The sequence below is a fragment of the Toxorhynchites rutilus genome, chromosome 1, assembly GCF_029784135.1.
Source record: "Toxorhynchites rutilus septentrionalis strain SRP chromosome 1, ASM2978413v1, whole genome shotgun sequence".
NCBI lineage: Eukaryota > Metazoa > Arthropoda > Insecta > Diptera > Culicidae > Toxorhynchites > Toxorhynchites rutilus.
The window spans coordinates 20075241-20100937 of NC_073744.1; the positions used below are offsets into that span (position 1 = coordinate 20075241).

The following is a 25697-nucleotide window of genomic DNA, read 5'->3' on the forward strand; positions in this document are numbered from 1 at the left end:
AAAAAAAAATTCATTATTGACAGAATCCACATAAAAACCAAGATGTAGGATTCTCAAACAGCACAAATTGGCCGAAAAATTATAGGAGGTTGTGTCCAAGACACGACCGCATTGTTGTCGTAGAACTACGCTGTTATTGACGTAGGATTACGTCTTTCGGGAACATATTGGGGTACAAATTGAAAATCGAGAATCGAACACATCGTGAAAATTGTCCAATTTCAAACGCTTATTGCTAAGTCATTTCATGATGGACTGATGAAATTTTTGCATCAATCGATTTCGGCACTCCATAACAATTTGTATACTGAATAAAATAATACAGGGTTTTCCATTTCGGGCTTCCGAAAGTATACAGCCCTGCGCTGACAACCGTTTGACATAGCTGTCAACCAAAGCGTCATATCGTTATTTGAATGTCTGCCATTTTACAATATGGATCGTTTTAGCATTGCACAACGTGTTAATTTTGTTGAATTATACTATAAAAATGATGAAAAACCGGCAAATGTTTTTCGAGCATTACGGACGGATTTTGGTCGTCATGGACGGTCTACAGAGCACACAATCGCTAATGTAGTGCGTAAATTCGGACAAACTGGATCCGTCGCGGATATTGTGAAACCTGTGCATCATCGTAATGTGTGTTCGGCCGCAAATATTGCTGCTGTTGCTGCCAGTGTGGAGGATGACCCGAATGTTTCGATTCCACGGCGTGCTCAGCAATTGGGCTTGTCAAACACATCATTGTGGCGAATTTTGCATTTGGACTTGCACCTACATCCATATAAAGTCCAACTGGTACAAAAATTAGAGCGTGGTGACCATGGAATGCGTCGGGCATACGTCGATTGGGTGAACGAACAACAGCAGCAAAATGCTGAATTATCGCATCAAATTTTCTTCAGCGATGAGGCACATTTCGAGCTCGGTGGCTATGTGAACAGTCAAAATTTCCGTATATGGGGCTCAGAAAATCCACACGTGATTGTTGAGAGGCCATTGCATCCGCCAAAAGTCACTGTTTAGTGCGCATTATGGTCTGGTGGAGTCATCGGGCCGTATGTCTTTGAAAATGCCAACTCTCCGCAAACTCTTGAACATTTGAAAGACAACATTCGTGAAGTTATGACCGAGATACCGCCCCATATGTGCCGAAAAGTCATCGAAAATTACCTGTTCCGGATCAAGGTGTGCGAGGAAGCCCTAGGTGGACATTTGAATGATTGTATTTCACACATAATGGCATAAACCAAACTTTAATTTGAAATAAAAGTTTCATCGAAATTCGAATTCTAAGTGTGTTTTATTCCAATTTACTTTCGGAATTTAAAGTTGGAAAACCCTGTATATGTCATGAAACTAACTATCGAACAATTGAAAAATCCCAACCCCTATCCTAACAGAAATATTCACTTCTAATTGGTCGAAATTGACGATACATGCGGCTGTTCCCTAACAGAGACATCAAAACCAAGCTGCCTGGGGGAGATCGACATTGCAAATACATGAAAGTAGGGGACATTTTTATATTGAAAGTAGGGTGAGTGATACGATTAATTCTAGAAAATAAAATTTAAATTTGGAACTTTAATGTTGGTTGCTTGGTGAAATTTCATATCAATGACCGGTCGTGTATTGTGAAAAATTTAGCACAAGTGTAAGTGTAGAATTGTATATGTTAGCAGTTGTGTTAAAAATGACTTAATATATGAAACGATTTATTTTAATTTTCATAAATAAAAACCAATGTGTGTTCCCGCTCGAGAACGGATCGTTCGGTTTAGGCTGTCTGTTGTGTTGTGTTCATTTTCACCCAAGCAAAGTTCAAGCGGCGAGAAAAAATTGGAAAAGTGAAGAAATATTCAAAAAAGTGATTTCTCATATGCTCCACATATAGTATTAGGTGTTGTTAGCTCAATTAAAATTCGCATTGGGTTGTATAAACACTCAGGAAGTAAAAATTATAAAGCAAAATTACCTTTTCCATTTCAAATATGTTTTCTCTATATTAAAGTAACATGTTTTTACTGATGAGAAAAATTGATAATTGTGTTCGGTATTGGTAATTATCTTATACTAGCTGACCCGGCAAACTTCGTCCCGCCCAACATTTGTTTTTTGTTATCAATGCCTTCAAACATTCACGTTTTCTTACTATGAGCAAGTTAATGAGTCCAATCGCAGAACTGTTCATTGATTGATCTTCTAATCGACCCCGTTGAATTTACCCTTTACTATAAAATTCCTAGTATTTCTAACAAAACTCATCATCATAATATCAGATAATATCAGAATGTTTCTTGCCCCCTAAAACCTCCACATGCCAAATTTGGTTCAGTTAGCTTGATTAGTTATTGAATTATGCAGAAATGTATGTTTCATTTGTATGGCAGTACCCCCCCCCCCCCCCTCAGATAAGGGAGGAGTGTCTATTCACCATGGAAACGTTTCGTGCCCCCTAAATCATTCGCATGACAAATTTGGCTCCATTTGCTTGATCAGTTTTCGGTTTATGCATAAATTTGTCTTTCATTTTTATGGCAGCCCCTCCTAAGAGAGGGGGGGAGTATCTAACCACCATAAAAACATTTATTGCACCCTAAAACCTCCACAGTGCCAAATTTGGTTTCATTTGCTTGATTAATTCCCGAGTGGTGCAGAAATTTGTTTTTCATTTGTATGGTGGTTTCGATTGCATTTAGAATTGGGAAAAATCGGTGTTGTCCATAATTATTACAATCGGGTTCTCAACTACGTCATACATTTTGTACAAATCAGATTTTAGTATAGTGTACGCGTATGCTGATTATAAATGCAATTTTAAGAGAAACCTCGTACTGCAAATTCTTCCCTCTGGCGCATGTGTCACTCTGCGAGATTACGGCAGATCTCTTTCTCGTTATCGTGAATGACCGCTGCACAGACGAGAACAAAGCGATGAATGATACATGAAGCATTACAAACGTCATTATTCAACAGACGCGAGCTGTGAATGAGGGAAGAACTAAAACGAGGAAGGTTTTGTTTCTCACTGGATCGGTGTTGTGTCGGTATGTAGTGAATGAGAGCCAGAGAAAACTATAACTTGCGCACCGAAAGCGATCATGACATTTTGGATTGCATGTTTGTGTATCATGAAGTGCCAACCGAGGCAAGTTTCTCGATTGTGTCATGAGTCGTAGTATGTAACAACGAGTGAAAGCCACTGTGAGGTATTGGAATTTTGCCTCCTATCAAAAACATGCAAAGGTTCCAAAGTATAGAGTTGAGTTGACACATTTTTAATCGCATGTTTGAGCACTGCGTGCTTAAATTAGCTCACGTGCAAACGAATTTTCCTCATTGTAGGATCTACAGAGTCGGAAATGAGAACATCGGAACACCACTCCCACTCATCATATTATCAGTTGTGACTCACTCATCGCCAATAGAGCCTCTGTAATTCAAGGCATTTTCTTTCCTTCTTTCTCATTCTCGGTGACATTCATGATTCAACAGTCATTCAGCTAGACGGCGACGATTGCGAAAGCGTCGATACTCGTGAAGGACTCAACCATCTTGAGCTGCTTCTACAAAACCACGCAAACCAATCGCCTCGTTTCACCTCCAATTATATAACTTTGATGTATTCTGAAGTGATACCCGAATTAATAAAAAGTGAATTGATTTTCCGATTTTTTTTGCTTGTTTAGTGATAATGATAGATATGGATGTCGATTGAGTGAGTCTGACAGATGGACGACGTACGACTTTTAGGGTGCAAAAAGCCGAATTTGCACAGCACAGCTCGATTTACGATCCTCTCACTATTTAGCACTTTGTAGCATTCAGAACTCCTACCGACAGCATACAATTCTCTTGGCTAGCGAAAGTAGAAATCGTCTTAGGTACGACTGTTCCATTTGCGGGTGGGTGATGGGATCGTCTTTCTTCAGATCACCTAGACACAACTCCTTAGAAGCCAGTTCTTTCCTCAATCCTATCAGCTTAGCTCATGGGTCAAGGTTTAGAAGGTGACCCGGTGAAGGTGAAGGTGAAAGAGGTTTAATATCATTAATACAAAAAAAGGAACAAAGTGGTCTCAAAACACATTCTTGGGGTAAACCAAAATTTACAGGGTTTCTTAACGATTCACTGTCACAATTAATAAACTATCAATAAAGATTCTTATTCGTCCATCGAGGTTGTCCCGAACGAATGATCAGTTAACAACGCAGAAAATAAAATGCTTTATTTATACGAAGACGTCTTGCCTACAAGGGCAATCACAAAAGTTGTTGACCTGACACAATATAAGAACAAAATATACCAATTGCGCTAAATTCCCTTTCTATTAATCAATAATTGAATCGTTTCGTGTCAGACTTATTTTCAAAAAAATGAAATGTGAAATGCGTTGACATCGGTGAAGCGTTGCAACGAAACCGAAATCCCGAAACGCATCGTAATTTTGTCCAACTCACGCTCACGCGTGGATTTTTGCTTTTCCACTTACCAGATCAAAAGTTCAACCGCGAATCTAAAAGCCGCACGATTCTTCCAGTAGGCATATATGCATTCGGCGTTCTTTAGCGCGCGTCATGTCCCCCTCGAGTAACAGACTGAACTTTACCGGTTTTGTTTCCTTCTTCCCTCGAGCTTCCGTCGGGCAGCGGATTCTTCGATATCAACAACGCAGGAGCAGCATGCATCACGACAGTGCCGAGCCTCGAAAGCTTCCCGCCGCTTATCGATTCGATTATTCGCACTTGAACGCTCGCGCCGATCGGACACGCGGCTAAAAACTCGCGGTTAGAGCTCTGTTGAATAATTCGAAGAAGAGAATTCGCCCCCCCTCCCCAACGGTTTCCAGTTTCCAGCGACAGAGGAACAAAGCAAAAGCGCGCGGATGGAAATCGTTGAGTATCAGTTCGTGATCGTGATTTGTCTCTAGAAGTGTACTTTTTTTCATGGAAAAGTGATAACTGGAGAAATTCTAGCACGTGACTTGGTAGCGGATCAAAAACGCTTCAAAGTTTGGGAACAGTCGGAGGAAAAAACGTTCCCCAGGAATTGATAAAGAAGTACCATCCCACCTTTCAGTGGACAATACACTACAAGGTAAGAATCGTTTCTGTGCCCACCCCAAACATGTGCTGTTTAGCCTCGTATTCAGTGTGATCTTGGAACCGGAATTTGACTTCTGTAGACGTCGCCATTCCAAAAAACATATTTTAATCTAAAATCTTGAGTCTGAGGTAGTATCGAAGAGCATGCTAGTGTGTGAGTTGCAATTCAAATCGCAACAAATACGGATCTGTTTCGGCGCGAAAATGATCTTCGGACGGGGTGCATAAATTTACGCAGGAACTTGTTTTCAGAATTTATTGGCCTCGTAGCCAAACTGGAGTCTCGACTGCGGAGTGTGGAGTATCGGCGGTTGCATTCTGAATGATTTCCTCAGAAATACTGAAGATGGAGTCAGGCGAAATTATGGTCGTACATTTTATATACGTTTGATATTGTATATGACCCTCACATAGCGCTGCATGAGATAACAAATCATGCATTTGTTGTAATTTTATGACTCTCGAACCGGAGCCGTTGCAAAAAAAAAGATATTTTGCTCAACGCCAATTTTTGCTTCCTATGGGTGTTCAATTCATTGCATATTACATAACGAATACAACACAGTTACTGTCCGAGTTTATCTTTTTCCGAGCGAAAAATTCAGATTTCCGATTTTATTGAAAATCGGTATGAATGATGCTACCTAAAATTACAAATTTCACTATCATATGACCAATTTTAATTACTACTGATTTTTTAAAGGATTTATATTTTTTATAACATTGAACTTTTTTTCAGAAAATAGTGACTCAAAATCCAGATGTCCGATTAAAATACGATGTTTGACAAAGTTGTTAGAAAATAAATGAAGCGATTCTACATGAAAAGCTATATATAACATTTTATCCTAGGACTAACCGTTCTCGATATAATCATTTCTCTTTATAGTGAAAACTAGCTGGCCCGGCAAACGTTGTTCAATATACTACTTCTAGTAAATATTTTGGCTAAACTTCTAACTTCTGGGTCCCGTTCATGAATTGGGAACCCAAAGATACACCAGGCAACGAAATATCGAGCAGTTACCCATATTCCAGAATCCGATTGGTTTAAAACCGATTGAATTTCACGATTCAATCGAAATCTACTGTTCTTCTTCTTCTTGAATGGCGTTAACGTTCCCTGTGGAACTTTTGCCGTCTCAACGTATGCATTAACTAGCGTCATTTATTAATACTTAGATGAGATTTCTTAAGCCAAATAACACGCCTTGAATGTATTCCGAGGGGCAAGCTCTTGAATACGCGTGACCACAGTGCAAGTCGAAGGAAATTCCTTTGACGAAAAATCCTCCGGCCAGAACGGGAATCGAACCCGAACACCCGGCATGATAATGTGAGACGCTAACCACTCGGTCACGGGCGCACGGGGTGAAATCTACTGTTATATTCTCTAAAATTCGTTCGACTTAAGTTCAATCTTTCTATGCAAAGTGCCAACATTGCCTTGACGCAACACAAACATCAAAATACATACGTATTTTACGGAGTATTTGTATACGTATACGTATTTGTGGAGTAATTTACACTTTATCAGATTAGCAGAGTCTAAAGCAATTTGAGTTCAAATTTTTACTCGATGTTATTTGAATACCTATAAGACATAATCCTGACCCTATCTTATCTATTTTTCTACAAATTTTCTAGCATTTCCGCCTAAGCTTTATTTATATTATAACATCATTATTAGATATATTTTTCGTTCGTAGATTTTTCCACAATTGTCGAGAACCACTAGAGTGACACCACTTTGTTACAAAGGACACATTATTGACATGTAGAGATAATTTTCATTTATAATTTTTGTTTAAAAAGTGTGTTTATTCCACTCGAAAATCCATTACCATTTATGTTTCACAGAAATAGAACATGGAGCTCAATGTCGTCTATGTCGAACTATCGATTTAAACATGACAATGCATAGCGTTTTTAACTGCCAATAGCAAAGACTGTGTCAGCTTTGCTCATGATAGCGTCTCGCAAGTGACCGCTTTTGTTGATTGTGTCGTCGGCATCGAAGTCATTCGATTCTCATCTTTACCTTCCTCAGCTAAGTACTAATAAAAATGACGCAAGTAATACTACGTTGAGAAGGCGAACGTTGGGACTTTCAGCGCCCTTGAAAATGAACATAGTCCTACGAACGGTGTGTGTCAACAATGAATTCCAGTCATTTTGTAATCCGAGCAAGCACGATTTGAAGAATTTCAATAATTCATTGTGCTCATTCAAAAAGACATCCAGCTTCAAATTTAAGGAAAAAATAGTCAATTTTCTTTGCATAGGGCCACCCTGATTGGCAATAAATATATAATAATTGGTATCCTAATGGTATCGTATATAGCTTACAACCTTTTCTCATGCCTAGCAAGTTTTTAGTGAATAATTTCATCAACCGAATAATTTTTTCGAAGCGTTTTGGTGGAGTTCGACCTATATATACATATATACATATATACATATATACATATATACATATATATATATATATATATATATATATATATATATATATATATATATATATGTATATATAGGTCGAACTCCACCAAAACGCTTCGAAAAAATTATTCGGTTGATGAAATTATTCACTAAAAACTTGCTAGGCATGAGAAAAGGTTGTAAGCTATATACGATACCATTAGGATACCAATTATTATATATTTATTGCCAATCAGGGTGGCCCTATGCAAAGAAAATTGACTATTTTTTCCTTAAATTTGAAGCTGGATGTCTTTTTGAATGAGCACAATGAATTATTGAAATTCTTCAAATCGTGCTTGCTCGGATTACAAAATGACTGGAATTCATTGTTGACACACACCGTTCGTAGGACTATGTTCATTTTCAAGGGCGCTGAAAGTCCCAACGTTCGCCTTCTCAACGTAGTATTACTTGCGTCATATATATATATATATATATATATATATATATATATATATATATATATATATATATATATATATATATATCTATATATAAAAATGGAGTGATGTCTGTCTGTCTGTCTGATTCTTATAGACTCGGAAACTACTGAACCGATCGACATGAAAATTGGTATGTAGGGGTTTTTGGGGCCGGGGAAGGTTTTCGTGATATTTTGAGACCCCTCCCCCCTCTCTAAGGGGGGGCTGCCATACAAATGAAACACAAATTTCTGCATTACTCGGAAATTAACCAAGCAAACGAAACCAAAGTTGGCATGTGAAAGTTTTAGGGTGCAATAAATGTTTCTATGATGGTTAGACAGTCCTTTCCCCACTCAAAGGAAGGGCTGCCATACAAATGAAACACAAATTTCTGCATTACTCGAGAATTAATCAAGCAAATGAAACCAAATTTGGCATGTGGAGGTTTCAGGATGCAATAAATGTTTCTATGGTGATAAGATACTCCTTCCCCCTCTCTTAGAGGGGGCTGCCATACAAATGAAACTCAATTTTTTGCATTACTCGGAAATTAATCAATCAAACGAAACCAAAGTTGGCATGTGAAAGTTTTAGGGTGCAATAAATGTTTCTATGATGGTTAGACAGTCCTTCCCCCACTCAAAGGGGGGGCTGCCATACAAATGAAACACAAATTTCTGCATTACTCGAGAATTAATCAAGCAAATGAAACTAAATTTGGCATGTGGAGGTTTTAGGATGCAATAAATGTTTCTATGGTGTTAAGATACTCCTTTCCCCTCTCTTAGAGGGGGCTGCCGTACAAATGAAACACAAATTTTTGCATTACCCGAGAATTAATCAAGCAAATTAAACCAAATTACGCATATGGAAACTTTAGGGTGCAATGAATGTTTCTATGGTGGTTAGATACCCCTCCCCCCTCTCTTAGGGGTGGCTGCCATACAAATAAAACACAAATTTCTGCATTACTCGAGAATTAACCAAGTAAATGGGCGGGACGAAGTTTGCCGGGTTAGTTAGTATATATATTTATATATATATAATATATATATATATATATATATATATATATATATATATATATATATATATATATATATATATTATATATATATATATATATATATATATATATATATATATATATATATATATATATATATATATATATATATAGATAATGTTTGTTAGTAATATCTGTTAAATTGGAAGGGCTTCCCAATATAAATACACAAAAAAACGAAGGATAGGTATTTCGAGATATAACTTGGCAAACTTGAACGTGATATCGAAACGTTATAAAAAACTTAGAAACATAGCTCATATTACTTTGTTGTGATGCTGTTTGGGTAGAGTTAATAAATAATGATGCAAAAATCCCATTAGAAGGTGAAACCCATCTTTCTCATGATGTTTCCCCCATACCGTTGATTGAGAGTATTTTTTCTTTTGAGGTAATATTTTCAGACCACACAATTCAGGGAATAAAACGTGACACGTAAAACAAAAAAAACAAACAAACAAAGAGATATAATATTTTTTGAAGTTTTTTTTTTGAATGAATAAAAAAAGCATCTTTGAAGCAAAGCAAGTACTTCCAACATTCTTAGACTGCTTTGCTCTCAACAACGAAAAAATATTCAAATACCGACGAGGCTTTGCGAAGAAGATTGTGATTTTCGTAAATTTAGTCGAGATTGAAGTTCTGTTTATCATTTATCAGGTTAATAATTCATCATAGAAAAATCGTTTCAAATGATGTGATACTACCAGACAAACACAAAATAGTATCAATAAGCATCACAAATTCCATATATTCTAGAAATTGTATTTATCTTTTTCGAAAAAAATGATTACACAATGATTTATTTTTATCTCTTCAGTTATGATCTATATAAACAAGAGAGTCTCCTGTGAGAGGATGGAAGGGGGTTAGAGGGTCTTCGTAATCGTGGACTCAAAACTCACGGCTCTCAATCGATCATCTTTGTGTATTATTCTAGCTACTAGGGTCACGCAGAAATCACCATCTTGTGGTGGCGCCCATTTTGGATTTTCATTTTTCAATAATAACTGTGTTCTACTAGTCAATCCCTTTCATTTGATATTCATATTGATGGGGTTCCGAGAAAATATGTAATCCGCCATTTTGTAGTGGACGCAATCTTGGATTTACATTTTTCATAAATAACTATGTTCTACTGGTCTAGCCCTTTCGTTTGATACCCATCTTGGCTATTCAATATGGAAGTATTATGCAAATTATTCAAAATTTCCGAAAATCCAAAATAAAATACTCCGGATAATCGAGTCTAAAATTCCGGATAATCGAGTCTGATCTGTAATTACAAAATTTTGGTCAAAGAGTTATATGTAGGAAATTGTTTGAATTTTCATTACCAAATATATTTAAAAATTAAACTTAAAAAGAATAAAAAAAATCTCAGAAAAATTGCCGAAAGTAACCCCTTCTTCCCATGTATGGGAGACTTGTTAATAGTTGTAAAGATTATTCATATAATTCAGGAAAAAAAAATTAAAAAAAAATATGTTTTTGAGAAAAACGAATTTTAATTTTCAAAATATTTTTCTAATGTAATTTTTTCTTATATTTGTAAATAATTTCGTTCAGAATTAAAAAAAAAAATACATAGTTTTAGAAAAATAAATTTCAAAATTTATAATAATGTGTTATTTTTTTTTGTTTTTTTATGAAAGATTGGATTATTTTCTATTATGACATTTTATGACTAAATTTTTGTAGGCCTTGAAGTTTTTGAGATATTTTTTTCCGAAAAGAAAGCTTAAATTTAAAAAAATAACTTAAAAACTGTAAAAACTACCAAATTTTGGACAGACAATGAATAGGAAATAGGAAATTGTTCAAACTTTCATAAAAAAAGGAAAACAAATGTCAAAAAAATCCATTAAAAAATATTCTAAAAAAATTAAAATTTGTTTTCCTCAAAAACATATTTTCCTTTTTATCAACAAAATCATATGTATAGTTCATACAACTACCAACAAGAAGACTACTACATTGGAAGAAAGGTACTGTTGCTTTCGGTAATTATTTGGAGATTAAAAAAAAATCAGAGTAATTTAACAAAAAATGGTATTTTTTTATTTATTTAAACAATTTTCTACATTTTATCCATTGACCAAAGTTTTTTTTAGGTATTTTGGCCTTAAAGGTGCTGCCAACTCCTAGGACGAATTGGCATGAATTTCGTCTATTGAATATGCACGTTACTAAGTCACGAGCTACCTCCCCCGTTCTAACCAAACTCTGAGTAGGTTCGACATCAATACGGAGATGATTTCAAGGTCATTCTCAAAGCTCAAAACGTCGTTCAACCCGGGACCCGACGGTATTCCTTCAGCTTTTCTCAAAACGCACATGAATGACCTATTGATCCCGCTGCTCCACATATTTCAACTCTCTGTAGCCACCGGTGTTTTTCCGACCTGTTGGAAACTATCGCATATGTTCCCAGTCCATAAAAAGGGAAATAGACGAGATATTAACAATTATCGCGGCGTCACTTCGCTTTGCGCTTTGGCAAAACTATTTGAGCTCGTTATTTTGGAACCGCTAGACGCTCTCAGCAAACCGTACATAAGTACTGACCAACACGGATTCATGACGGGCCGCTCCACCACCACAAATTTACTGTGCCTCACTTCTTACATCACCGACAGCATGTTGAAGCATGCCCAAACGGACGCTATTTACACTGATCTGACTGCAGCCTTCGATAGATTAAACCACTGTATAGCTGTCGCCAAACTGGACAGGCTTGGGATTAACGGCAACCTTCTACAATGGTTTCAATCATATTTCACTGGCCGTCGACTAGCCGTCGTTATAGGTGATTGCCAATCCCCTTTTTTAGTAGAGACGAATGAACTGCAAAAGTTTAAAGTCTCTATAATTCAAGACCTTCCTTTTCCTTTTTTCGCTGCTACGTCTGGTATACCACAAGGTAGCCATCTGGGCCCCTTGATATTTCTGATATACTTTAATGACGTAAATCTGGTAATTGAAGGTCCACGGCTATCATATGCTGACGATTTAAAAATTTACCTTCAGGTCAGCTCGATTGAAGATTGTCGCTTCCTTCAACGACAGATGGATGCTTTCGCCGATTGGTGTATTCTTAACCGAATGGAGGTTAACCCCGCTAAATGTTCTGTCATCTCGTTTTCGCGCACGAGACAGACCATATTGCACAACTATGTCCTGTTCGGCCCGGAAATTGAGCGTGTCAGCGAAGTCAAGGACCTGGGTGTCATTTTAGACGTGCAACTCTCTTTCAAACCGCACATCACATACATGGTGAATAAAGCATCCAGAACTCTGGGGTTTATCTTCAGGATTGCTAAAAATTTTACCGACATCTACTGTCTGAAATCCCTCTACTGCTCCCTCACTCGCTCCATCTTAGAGTATGGCGCAGCTGTTTGGACTCCACACTACAACAACGGTGTCGAAAGGATCGAATCAGTTCAACGAAGATTTATAAGATATGCTCTGCGTAGATTGCCGTGGACTGACCCCCTCCGATTACCGAGTTACCAGAGCCGATGTCAGCTGATCAGCTTGGAAACTTTGTCGGTTCGTCGAGACACAGCCAGGGCTTTGATGATAGCTGATACCTTACAAGGACGCATCGATTGTCCCGGTCTTCTGGAAAAAAATAATTTCAACGTTCGACCTCGGGCTCTTCGAAATAACTTGATGTTACGATTGCCCGCCCTACGTACAAACTACGGCATGTTCGGTGGATTAAATGGTCTACAAAGACTCTTCAACAGGGTAGCCATGCTGTTCGATTACCATTTATCCCGAATGCTTCTTCGTCGGAGATTTAGTTCTTTTTTTACAGAACAAACAGTCCCGTGATTATTGTTTTTAAGTGTATCTTTAATATGTGATGACTGTAATTTGATGTAATTAATTGTAATACGATGTTATTTGATTCATGTTTAGATTTAAATGTAGATTTAGAATTTTATATATCCTTAAGCACATCATTGGGGCCCTTACAGCCCGTTGATGAATTGACATATAAATAACAGAGTTCCTTATATCGAAGTTCCAATGTATTGGCCATCCAGTGCATAGAAAGATTAGTTTTCCCATCTTTCGTTGCAAGGCACAATCTTTTTCTGGACCGTCAAATCATTCATCAAAAGAATGATCCAAAAATGTATTGTGATACCTCAAGTGATTACTCACATTTCCATTTATCAACTATGCAGCCGCTTGTGTAAACGAATTGCAATACCAAAGATATCGATCATCTCAAATCCCACCACAAGCTTCTGAGTCGTCATTGATTTATCAATGAGATAGCTTCTCTATTTCACACGCTGCGCACACAAATGCCCGGAGGCTGCAATAGCCATGAAACCAAATCAAAACAATCAAACAACGCTACACTAACCGATAGCAAACCGTATCGCTATGAACAATTTATCCAAACGAATAACTCACAATTAATAATAGTATGTGGTGCTACTTATACTTATTCTGATAACTCAATATTCTCATAAGCTATTACAAGTGCCATTTTTCTGTGAAAACTAGAAGAAATAAATTCGTCGTAATGATCGATAGAGCATACAATACGATGAACGCCTTATGAAATTAAAACTAGTTTGCAGCATTCAGCCAAATAAAAATCGATATCACCTGATGAGCCTGAGGTAAAATCAATCGATAACGAATCAGAAACCAAATTTGCGTTGTCTGAAAAAATGCGACAAAATCCCCGGGTTCAAAACCAGTCCATCGGAAGTACACCTTGAAAAGCACGAAAATAGCAACCCCTCCTTTTGAATAATCGATTGTATACACTGTGAACACAGATCGGAAATTTTGCGACGGCAGAAAATTCCATACGGTACAATTTGCCTCTCAAGAGGAAAAACAGCAACAAGAGCCTGCCTGACTCAGCGTCGTTTCAGTGAACCGGTTCATCCGAGAAACGGCAGCCTTCCAAGGTCAAGTTTAAGAGTATGATTACTGTTGGTGCAGGTCCAGACTACGGACGGTTAATGCACTTCTGTGGGGAACCTTTCACTCCACTTACGGTTTGCGGTTTGTTCTTCCTCATATGCCTTTTCTTAACGATTCTACCGCGTGTAGATAAATTGTAATGTTGGGCAACATTACATGCAGTTGATCAGAGGTCAGGAACCGATGTTCCGATTAAGAAACGCGTACATAAAGGCCCAGGTCTTTTAGCAATGTAAACCAATAATTTGGAGCCTATTTTGTCTAACCAGAAACAGAAACTCAAACTCGTTAGAATACAAAATTGGAATGACTTTGCATCTATGTTTACGATATGGCAGAGTTCTGCGTTTATTGCCCTAGGTCGAAAGCGTTTTTGATGCTTACAAAAAGCACTAAAATTCTTCATGTTGCCAGTGGGAAAACACAATGTCATTGAAGCAATCAGGAAGCTGGTTGATTCAACATGATAGTTTATATTGTCAATGATTTCTGAGGAGACACTTTCGTCAGCTGTGTCGATGTTTAAGTTTTGTTTTTATTTCTCCCAACAGTAAATTATTAAAACAAGGCAACATTTCATCATCTGTGATGTGTGAACGATGCCCGGAACTCAAATAGTTGTGGAATAAACAGTATTGCAGGGAAAAATTCCTCGAAACTCGTGCAAACAAACATCCATCGATCATCGGGCGAAGAAATTTCCCAACGGCCTGATGCAACCGTCCCCAATATCGGCACTGGCATGGGAGTCAATATTTGAGCGGTAATTTTGTTCACCTTCGAGTGGCCGCGAAACCCAAATCTTTCGAATTCTCATTATCAACTTTGTCGCATCTGTGTGACATTAGCACCCAGCCCCGAGCCGATGCCAATGCTTGTTGTTGCTCCGGAGGGTCTTTGCTTATCGTAATGTAAAAGGTTGGCGTATTTCAAGGCTCCCCGTTAAATCAACAAACAATGCCAAGTTTTAGTGCTTGTTCTCGCGGTGTGCCGTTTGAAATCGACCATTAAACATCAGTCAAGGCACAGCAGCCTCAACATCATTGAATGGTTCCAAAGAAGTCACTCAGTGATCTGAGTGAAAATGATCAATCGACGATCAGACTCTGTGGTTTCCACTTTGAACCCGTCTACTAGTGGCAAAGCGTTTTCGTAAACTGGCGGTAAATGAAATAAATCTATATAGCAGATTCATGCTCTGGTGAATTGTCTAATGCAAGTTTCCTCTACTGATCGCAATTGGTGCAATTTCAATTATTCTTTCGAGGGTCATTAATTTAGTAATATCCCATCATTGGGCCCACATACACGCTCTTTCCTTTCAGCTTCGAGTTTGTGCCTTTATTGTAGCTTTCCAGTGTGCAATAAAGTGTCGCTTTTCGATTGCACCCCCACAACGGATCTCGAAACACGATCATCCAAGCAGTACAGGCAACCAGTGATTTCATTGCCTGCCCAAGCAGGGATCCCCCGGCGTCGTGTTGAACTTGTTGCACGTGCCAATTTCAACGCTTCCGTGAATTTATGAACCCTGCTACCAGTGGTCTCTGGGAGAAGTTTATACTATATTTACCTTTAAGTGGTTGTTTTCCTCATATATACAAATCAATATTAGAACGATAATATAAATGTATCTTTTTTTATCAAGCACTAGAAAAAGTATGCCGCAATCGACTGGAGTCTCATCTAAGCATGGAAGATTCCGTCGACTCTTTTGATATTTTTGTCCAACTCAACTGTGGCCCGTGAGGTGTTTGTGCGTCATTCCACGCAACACTTGTCGCGTCATTCAATGATGAAACGGGAACTCCGCTTGTAATATTAGCAATCGGATTCTGGTTTCGTTGTTTACAACACGATTTTGTGAATCAATCAGAAGTTATTAAACCTGGGTCCAGTGTAGCCATATTTTATTCTGTACCAGAAGGGAAAAATCTTTTTCATCTCTTATTTTTCTTTCTTAAAAAATCTGTACCAATCTGTACTTTTTGACGAAAATCTGTAATCTGTACCGTACAGAATCTGTACCAAAAATAACAAAAAAATCTGTACCTTTCCAGATAAATCTGTACGGGTGGCAACACTGTCTGGGTCTGGTTGTAGTAAATCACATATATCGAAATGCACTTCGTAAAATAATTAAATAGCTATGAATGTCAGACTACGAGGACGGTTAGAACACCTCTATCACCTAATCGCGTTTCTTGGCTGGATATTTTCACATCTTCCGTCATATTGACCAGTCATAGCTTTCGCTAAGATGTTCATGGGGGAACGCACGGCGTTATTCGGCGTTATAGCTCGAGTCACTTGTGTCGTATATAACCGCAAGGTTGACGTAGGACTGCCGTTGGCTTAGTAATCATTTGTGTCTTTTCGACTATAATTTGTGTGTATTGATCAAACTCTTGGTTAAACTAGTAAACGAATGAAACAACTTACGATTTTAAACAAATTCCAATTCATGCATTGTAATAGATTACGTTCTTTATAACAAGTAAATCTAAGAGTAATTCTGACCATCCGTCATTCTTCTACGGATGGCATGATGCTTTGGTCATTTCATTCATTTATCGTGGACTTGCAAAATATGTGAACGGAAGAATTGCAAACTATCAATGTATTTTAAATTTTCGCTCTGAAGTTATTGCAAGTATACGTACCCCTTTAACTGCAAATCTACTTTATTTGATAAACTTCAGGCACCCAGTTTTTAATTTAACACTAGCTGACCCGGCAAACTTCGTCGCACCCAAAATTTGTTTTTTGTTATCAATACCTTCAAACATTCACGTTTTCTTACTATGAGCAAGTTCATGGGTCCAATCGAAGAACTGTTCATTGATTGATATTCTAATCGACCCCATTGTATTTATCTTTTACTATTACCTTAGAGAGGGAGGTGGAGAGTCAAACACCATAGAATCATTTATTGCACCCTAAAACCTCCGTATGCCAAATTTCGTTTCATTTACTTGATTAATTCACGAATAATGTAGAAATTTTTATTTAATTTGTATGGCAGCCCCAGTTCAGTAGTTTTCGAGTCCATAAGAATCAGAAAGACAGAAAGACAGACAGACATCACTCCATTATTATATATATATAGATAGATAGATGCACGTTGGACGCATATTGTTTAATTAAACGACGTTATCGCAGCAAATGATTATTAAAATTTAGCCTAATCATCAAACGGTGTGCGTAAAAGTTTAGTGAACTGATGACATGATGGGATATATTCTAATTCTGACATCGTGGATGCCAAAAGTTAAGGTATTCTTTTTTTTTCCAAAATATATATTTTTATCAAGGCTCATATGGCGTTAGCCTGAGGGGGGCGGGAGTTCAATATTTTGACAGTTTTTCTTATTATCTATGTTAGTAATGTGTAACCGATTACTCGCGGTCGGCTCGAGGTTAGTATTACAAGTGTTCTCGTAATTGGGATGTTGCTGTCTCCAATGCTCTGTACGTGTGCCCGACACGGGATACTTCTTATTGGGATGCAGCTGACCATTAATCAGCAACGCCCCCTAGTCTGTACCCCATATCTAGCGTGGTGCGTCTTCTCGACTCGAGGAATCCAGGATAGAATGGTCACTAGCCGGCGCAATCATCAGCTCGTGTAGAGTTGTCATGAGAGGTACAACCTTTGGCTCTTGTTGAATCATCAGTGGACTGCACAACCTTTGGCCCGTGTATCTGTAAAGAGTGTGTGTATGTATTGCCGCGACTAGGTAAGAGTTTATAGATCAGATAGGAGGGATATGAAACAGGGACACAACGAAGGAAACATCATTAAACGTTGACACCGGCGTTTCTGAGGAACAGGTATAGATGAAGCAGAAGATCAGGATCACGGCTACCTAAGATATCCCGGACGGGGATATCCGATTGTCTGCCTTATGCTCTCAGTGCTCTAGAGAGCTGATAGCGAGCAGCATGGAACCGGATATACGACCAGACAATATGCTCGATGTCGTGGTAGCCATCGCCACAATCACAAAGATTGTTTGCTGCGAGCCCAATGCGATAGAGATGCGCGTTTAGGTTGTAGTGATTGGACATGAGCCGAGATATCACGCGAATGAAATCACGACCTACATTCAATCCCTTAAACCAAGCATAATCGTGTGTAACCAACGACCGAACTCATCTTCACTCCACATGGAATGTGAAAAAATTCATTATAGGCAATTTGCCTTTCAAGAAGTGTGCCTTCTGAAGCGCCCACCTTAGCTAGCGAGTCCGCTTTCTCATTCCCCGGAATCGAACAATGAGAGGGAACCCATGCTAAGGTAATCTTGAATAATTTTTCGACCAAAACACTCAATAGATGTCTTATTCTTGCTAAGAAATAAGATGAGCGTTTATCAACTTTCATTGAGCGGATTGCCTCTATTGAGCTGAGATTGTCTGAAAAAATAAAATAATGGTCGATGGGCAGTGTTTCAATGATCCCTAGAGCATAGTATATCGCACCCATTTCTGCGACATACACATACACGTATTCTTCTACACTTGTACCTGATGACATTATTCTTCTGTCCTTGAAAGATGCTATACAAGCCTGTCTCAACCTCTGAGTCTCTTATTATGTCGGTCCATTCATCTTCCCGAAAATATGGAAGAACTCCTTTGTTTTTCCGGTTCTCGAAAAAGGTAACAAACAGCAAGTGATAAACTATAGAGGAATTGCTTGCTTATGTGCTGATTCTAAATTATCCGAAATCATCATTTTGGACTACATATCAGATACCTGCAGAAGTTACATGGCCGAGCAGCAACATGGATTCTTTTCCAAACTAGCTGACCCGGCGAACTTCGTTCCGCCCAAAATAATTTTTTTGATATGAATTCACTCTCCATTGATTGATCTTCACAATTTCCATTTGTTTCTTTAGAACTTCCATTTACTTCAAATTTCCCATTACTTCTACCAAAACGCACCACTATAATTTTATTTTCAGACACAATTTTCGCTCAAGATTTTTGTTTCACTTGCAAATACCGTAACGTTTCAATTATATCACTGTGGGTTTCTATCACGTCTCCTTTATAAAACTCTCGAATTTATCAATAAAAATGTTTCGTTTATTTCACGTTTATTGAAACATAACAAATAATACAAAACATGAGAATTGAGCAGAAAAAAAATATTTTGAAGCATTCGTGATAACTATAGCTATCAGCTGTAGTCACAAGATTTATGGAAAATTTTCTGACTGTGTAATATGTAACGTTTACCTTCTATTTGATTTGAAAGTTCCTGTGTAACGACATGTAGGCGAGATAAACTACTTCAAAATATTGCTCAGATCGCGAATCAAATTGAATGTTAGTAAATTTCAATAAATGTTTGCTGTGGCTTGTTTCTCAACGATGTCAAACTATTTGCATGTTATAGGAAATGCGGTAGGCTAGAAATATTGTGGCAACCGGGCAATCAGTGGATCCCAGATTTGCGTGCGAGACACCGCCGCTTTCGACGGCGGATCGGAGGTGGACTCGGATCGAGTCATCTTGGCGGCTTGAGCCGCCTCGATTTCTTATCCTCGCTAATTGAGGACTTCGTCCCCATTACACTGAGCTCAAAATAAATTTAGAAAAACGAAAACGAGAGAATATATCTTTATAAATAAAAATGTAAGACAAAATCTGTTGGTAAGCGGAAACCAGAAGAAGGAATGGTCCGATTTTAGCCTCCTGTATTTTGTTGTAGAAAGAATCCGGAAGAATTCGTCCGTCGTGACAACTTTGATGTGTTATTATGGATACCACGATACTGTCACGTCACGGGTAAAAACAAGTATATTTGTCACTTGTGTTTTAGATGGTGAAAGCTAGTCACTCGGAATGGTGTAGGTTTGATTTCGGATTTATTTAGCTTTTTTGCTAACATTTTGAATCATGTCTTGCTTTTTAAGAATGAAAAGATAAACAAACAGCAATTTACCAGCTTGGTGGCATTTTTAGAACGAAATCCTGACGTATCCAGAGGACGTAAATTTGTTTATTTGGATTCGCTGAATGCGCTAGGGGTGTAATTGAGGACTAAAAATGTAACTCCCGTAGACCAATTGAAACATGGCGAAAGTTCTAATTTCGATTGTCCTAAATGAATAGAAATGTTGTGTTTCTATTTTAAGGATTAGACTAACAGACTTGCAACCCCATAAATGGCAATGGAGGCCACTGGCCCAAAACGGTCATTATGATTGATTATGCATAATATTGATTTGTTGATATTTTGAATATAAAAAAATAACTGTAATGTTTTCCAACATTGCAGAGTTGGTTTTTGAATTTCAAACATTCGCAATTGGTAGACAAGACCCGAATCAGGATAGCTACATCGAATAAGGCCATTCATCTTTTGTTTTTACGTAATAGATATTTTCAACGATATTGTGTTGAAGACATACTTTGAATGAAAGAATATTTAAGTTTCAAATAAGAAAAAAAATGAACCTATCATTGCAAAATTTTTAAATTAATAATTAATTTAATATTTATTCTCTAGTTCTTTTTCCATAATTTTGATATCCGTCTAAAGAAAATCTGAATCATTTTCTGCTTTTGGCAAATTCCTTGAAACTCATCAGATCTTTCATATGAAAATTATGCTTCTGACCGACGCTACTGACCAGTTTATGTCTAAATAATTATATCGAACCTCATGTCCCGTATATCGATTACACGAGAATGGGAAGGAACGATTAAGACAGAGCTAAGTACAAGAGTATGCGATATATCGATTATTTAACTCATGATAGTCATGCTTTATCTCTAGAGTTATTTTTAGTAAGAAGAAATAAAATTACATTCCCATATGTTCAATAACTACATTATTCAAGAGCAACCAAGTATTCCTCCTCATCTTTGAACCAGCGTTTGAATCAGCAAACTAACGCGCCAAGCAAATGATTCATTAAATGAGTCCGAATAATTGAATTGGAATACCGAATCATCGAGGTATAATCGCAAACTTGTTACTCTAAAACATATTAAAGGGTATATTATCTCATACACTTATTAATTTACCTACATAACGTTTAAACGCCCGAAATTATGCAACTGACATGTCTCTTATAAACGGGAATGAACTCTTTCACTTCACGGAGTTTATTTTTACACAACTTTTCGTGACAATGATGATAGACACAAAAAGATTAAGTGAAGTGTAAGTAACGTGAAAGCGTTTGTGACAGTGATGTTCGTGATCAGGTCCAAAGTATATTGGCACCATATTTCACTCCACATATCAAATGTTGGTCTTGATAAGCTCTAAAAGTCGTTCTAAGACAATTTTGATGTAGAGTTTGAAATTTGAAAGTTAGAACAAAAAACCGATTTTCTCTATCTATAAAGATAAGAAAGTTTGATTTTAGATTTCACCTAAAATTTTGGTCCTCCTATTTTTGACAACATTGAATCAAGCGCTCCATTATATGTAATAACTTTATAGAAGACAGTTTTTGTCTAGAGAATGAATATCATCCATAAAGTTGTTTTTAACACATTCTAACTGAGTTGCATTAAGAAGACCATGATAAAAAAAATTTTTCTCTCAACTTTTATAAACCAAATTCTACATCAAAATTGTCTTCGTACGACTTTTAGAGTTAATTTTGCAATGCATAACTTGTCAATTTTTTTATCCTACTCAAAGTTATTGCTGCTTTTTCACCCGAAAACTCATGAATTCAATTTTAATGTACTCAAATAGAAACAATAGAATAGCTTTAAAAATCATACATTATGAAGAGTGAAATATTTTCTTTCAAATGCCGCCAATAAACATTTTATATGTTTGCCTCAGCAAAAATGACAAACCGATGAAGAAAGTATATTTTTTGGAAGAAATATCAATAACTTTGAGTAGAGTTGAGATATTGGCAAGTTCTGCATCGCAAAATGCTTGTATTAGTTAGTTTTCAAAGCCTTTTGAAAACAGTTTGCATGTAGAATTTGAAATATAAAAGTTCGATAAAAAAAGAGTTTTTTCATGGTAACCCTAACGCAACATAGGAAAAAGCGCTATATCGGTTATTTCAAGAGATAGAAAAAAACTTCGTTCTACAAAGATATCTCAAATAACTGGGGCTATAACATTGTAGAACTATGTTCACCTCTATCAAGAAACATAAGAATGTTATATTTTTATATTTCATCGACAATTTTGGTGACCCTATTTTGGACAACATAAAAATTCAGTAACACCCTCCTTCCTACACCCAAAATTGATTTTGAGCTCATGTTTTTCATCCCGATTTATGACATTAAATGAGACATAACATAACAGAAGATGTCATGACTCACAAATACTGGTAAGTATTTGTATACGGTACAGCAATATAAGATTAATACGAGCGAGCGAAACAAAAGACAAATAAACTTCCCGCATACTTTGCCACATACACGGCCCAGACCGAGATAGATATTGTTCTCCTTCATGCGCTCCTTTTTTACTCCTAGAAAACGCTTCCAAACTTCATTTTATAATCAGGTGCAATATTATCACGTATTTTCTGAACAACTGCCGAAGCATCATTAGCCATGTGGATAGTGTGGTCGTTGTTATCCGGAGTACGAAGTAAAGTCGCGACGGTAGACGTCCCAATGAACGATTTAAGAGTCAATTCGATGGGAGATATGAAAAACACATGCGATGTGGATATTGTATGCTTATAGAAAGTTCAGTGGTAATTTCAATAAAAAAAAAAAAGATAGAAACAATTTTATAGCACTTGATCGATTGGTGATGGATCGTCCATGAATTTTGCACCACCAGTTGTGTAGCTTTGCATTCCAGCCGACCTTGGTTCGATCCCCATTGACGTCGTATGGACTTTTTCTATTGGCACAATCCCAAATGAAATGAGAAAAGAAATCAGAAAGAGGTGTCTGCACGTATACATACAAACTATTTTCATGCTTTTAAAACAGATCATTATTTGCGCATTTGACTCTACAGCACACTAAATGGCATCATTTCTGCCAAAGATGAAATGTTTTCTGTCAACGCTAGTTTGGGTGTATAACGCCAATATTTGGCTACGACTAAAGCTGCCTACGCTTGTGCTGTCGGATTTTTGGGCAGCACACGGAAGAAATTAGAATGCATTTTCTTTAAAAAATCTCCATTCATAATCTGTCAGTTCAGTTTTGATCATTAGTCTTCATTCTATGATCAATTTGACTCCACCACTCCAAACTCCACCGGCGATTAATAGCGACCAGGAAACACGTTCCCCCTTCTTCATTAGAAAACTCATTTTCTCAAACTCATTCTGAGTGGTATTAAAAATTCGAAAACATTTGCATACAGGAAACAAAGTTCGGGTTCAATGTTCAGTCATTCCAAACCAGCATTTTGTTGTGACCAAAACCAGTACTGACGCAAGCTTTATGCAAGCTCATACCAGTTGCATAATTCAAATAACGAAAGCCGACGATACGCAAGTAGTGATCAGCCCCCTGTGTGTACAATAGGAAATTATGTCAAAGTACTAATTAACTTTGATCGCGAATTTCAATTCACAATGCCAAATATAGCAGCTAATACGCTACTGTTGGCGAGTCAAGACGTCATTTTGATGCAATATATACACACGTACTTGACATTGTTCTAGCGGAAGATACGCTTTCTATCCACACAATGAATTTTCTCAGGAAAAATCGCGAGAAACTTCCCACACACCGACAGTCGGTTTCAATTTTACTAGCAAAACAGCAGCGCGGAAATCAGTCCCATAAGTCGCACTAATCGACGAACCGGTTTGTGACGGCGTAAAAAGCCGGTTGTTATCGCGACGAGAACCGTACATCTTCCAAGGTTAGCTTTTATGCTGCAACAGCATCGCGGCTGACCAGTCGTCAACTGGTCATCCAATTGTAACGACAATTCACTTACGCACATTCTTCTTCCGCTTCGTTACAGAATAAAACACTTCTTCACAGTTGGAAAAATGTCGACGACCGAAGCGACGAGCCCCGGATCGGAGAATAAGGAAAATCCCAGCGTTCCGGAGACGACAAATGGTTCCGCCACCGAGGTACCCCATCCGAGTGAACCGAGTGGCTCACGTGACACCAAACGGGAAGCAAGCTGGCCGTCGGTGCTGTTTTACATCCATCTTAACATCTTAGGAATTTATGGCATTTTTGTGCTTTTTTCTCACACCTCAGCGATTACGTTCCTTTTTAGTGAGTGTTCGCAGCTGTTGATGGTTTCGGTAATTTATTCCATTTCACTCATTCGCATTCATATTCACAGCGTCATTGTTAACCTTATGTGGAATTTTGGGCGTCACTGCTGGGGCCCATAGACTGTGGGCGCACAAGACCTATCAGGCGTCCGCCCTGCTGAGATTCACCCTGATGCTGTGTCAAACTATGGCCGGACAGGTAGGTGTCATCATTCACACCAAACGTGACTTGAATCATGAAGAGCCATCTTTCTCCTCCAGGGTTCCATCTACGATTGGGTCCGGATGCACCGTCTGCATCACGAGAAATTCCGTACCGCGGACGATCCGTACTACAGCGACAAAGACTTCCTGCACGCACAGGTTTTCGCCAACATTCGCAAGTTCAGCCCTCGCCAGGAGCAGCTGCTCGAAAAGATCGACATGAGCGATCTCGAATCGGACGGAATCGCAATGTTCCAGAAGCGCTTCTACTGGGTCCTCTACCCGGTGCTGTTTGTCCTGCTGCCAATCAACGCACCGCTGGAATACTGGGGAGACACCGTGCAAGCTGCGATCTTCGTTGCTTTCTCCCTTCGCTATCTGCTAGTGCTGAACATTTCCTGGCTGATCAATTCGGCCCATTTCGTCTGGGGATTGGACAAAAACCATAAACAGAGTGACTCCAACATGGTGTTCGTGGTGACCAAGAGCTACTGGCCACAGTACCATTATCTGCTGCCGTTCGACTACCAAAGCGGGGAGTTTGGCAGCTACGGTGACAAACATGTATTTTTCAAACTAGCACCGGTAATTGACACTCGATTATTTATTTCAGGTTCCGGATGCACCACTGCCTTCATCCGTATCTGCGCCGCCATGGGAATGGCAACCAAGCTGCAAACCATGACCACCGAAGCCGTCAAGAAGGGTTTGACGATGGCCGTTGACAGTGGCCGGCCGATTGTGGACTGCCTGAAGCAGGCCGGAGCCGAGGATATGTGCAATCTGCAACGTGAACACTATCTCAAGAACGAAAGACTTCACTGAGGGAGAAACCAACGAGCCAACACGTTGAACTCCATTTTTTAGCATTAGCAATCGATAAACCCGAAAGGAGTGAGTAATTTATTTAAAAGATTTTTGTAACGAACACTTATTTTTGAGTAAAAAAAAAGCTGAATTGCACCTACATAGTTTTGTTTATTTTTTTTTGTTTCTCAAGAGAACTGTCCGCTCCAGCATCTCGGATTGTGTAACTCAGATCGTCAATAAGAAGGTATTGTTTTGAATGAAGTGTGGAGGAAAAGAAGTCATACGCGGTCGTGTCTTGGACATCGTCATCAAAAATGTTTTCAAATGAGTTTTTTTAAGTTATGTCAATCAGTTTAAAAAAGTATTCTGATAAAACCTTATACCGTTTTGACGCAAATTCCGAACGCAAACCAAATTTACT

The 25697-nt window shown here is 38.1% G+C and overlaps 1 protein-coding gene across 1 annotated transcript; it reads left to right on the top strand.

Annotated features, from left to right (window-relative positions):
* The first annotated feature begins 4694 nt into the window (after positions 1–4694).
* On the top strand, positions 4695–25433 carry LOC129773370 (acyl-CoA Delta-9 desaturase). Its single transcript, XM_055776971.1, has 5 exons — positions 4695–5103; positions 23995–24260; positions 24331–24461; positions 24524–25019; positions 25080–25433. The coding sequence occupies exons 2-5, from the start codon at positions 24023–24025 to the stop codon at positions 25289–25291; spliced, it is 1077 nt and encodes a 358-aa protein (XP_055632946.1). The 5' UTR covers positions 4695–5103; positions 23995–24022; the 3' UTR covers positions 25292–25433.
* Positions 25434–25697: the final 264 nt, after the last annotated feature.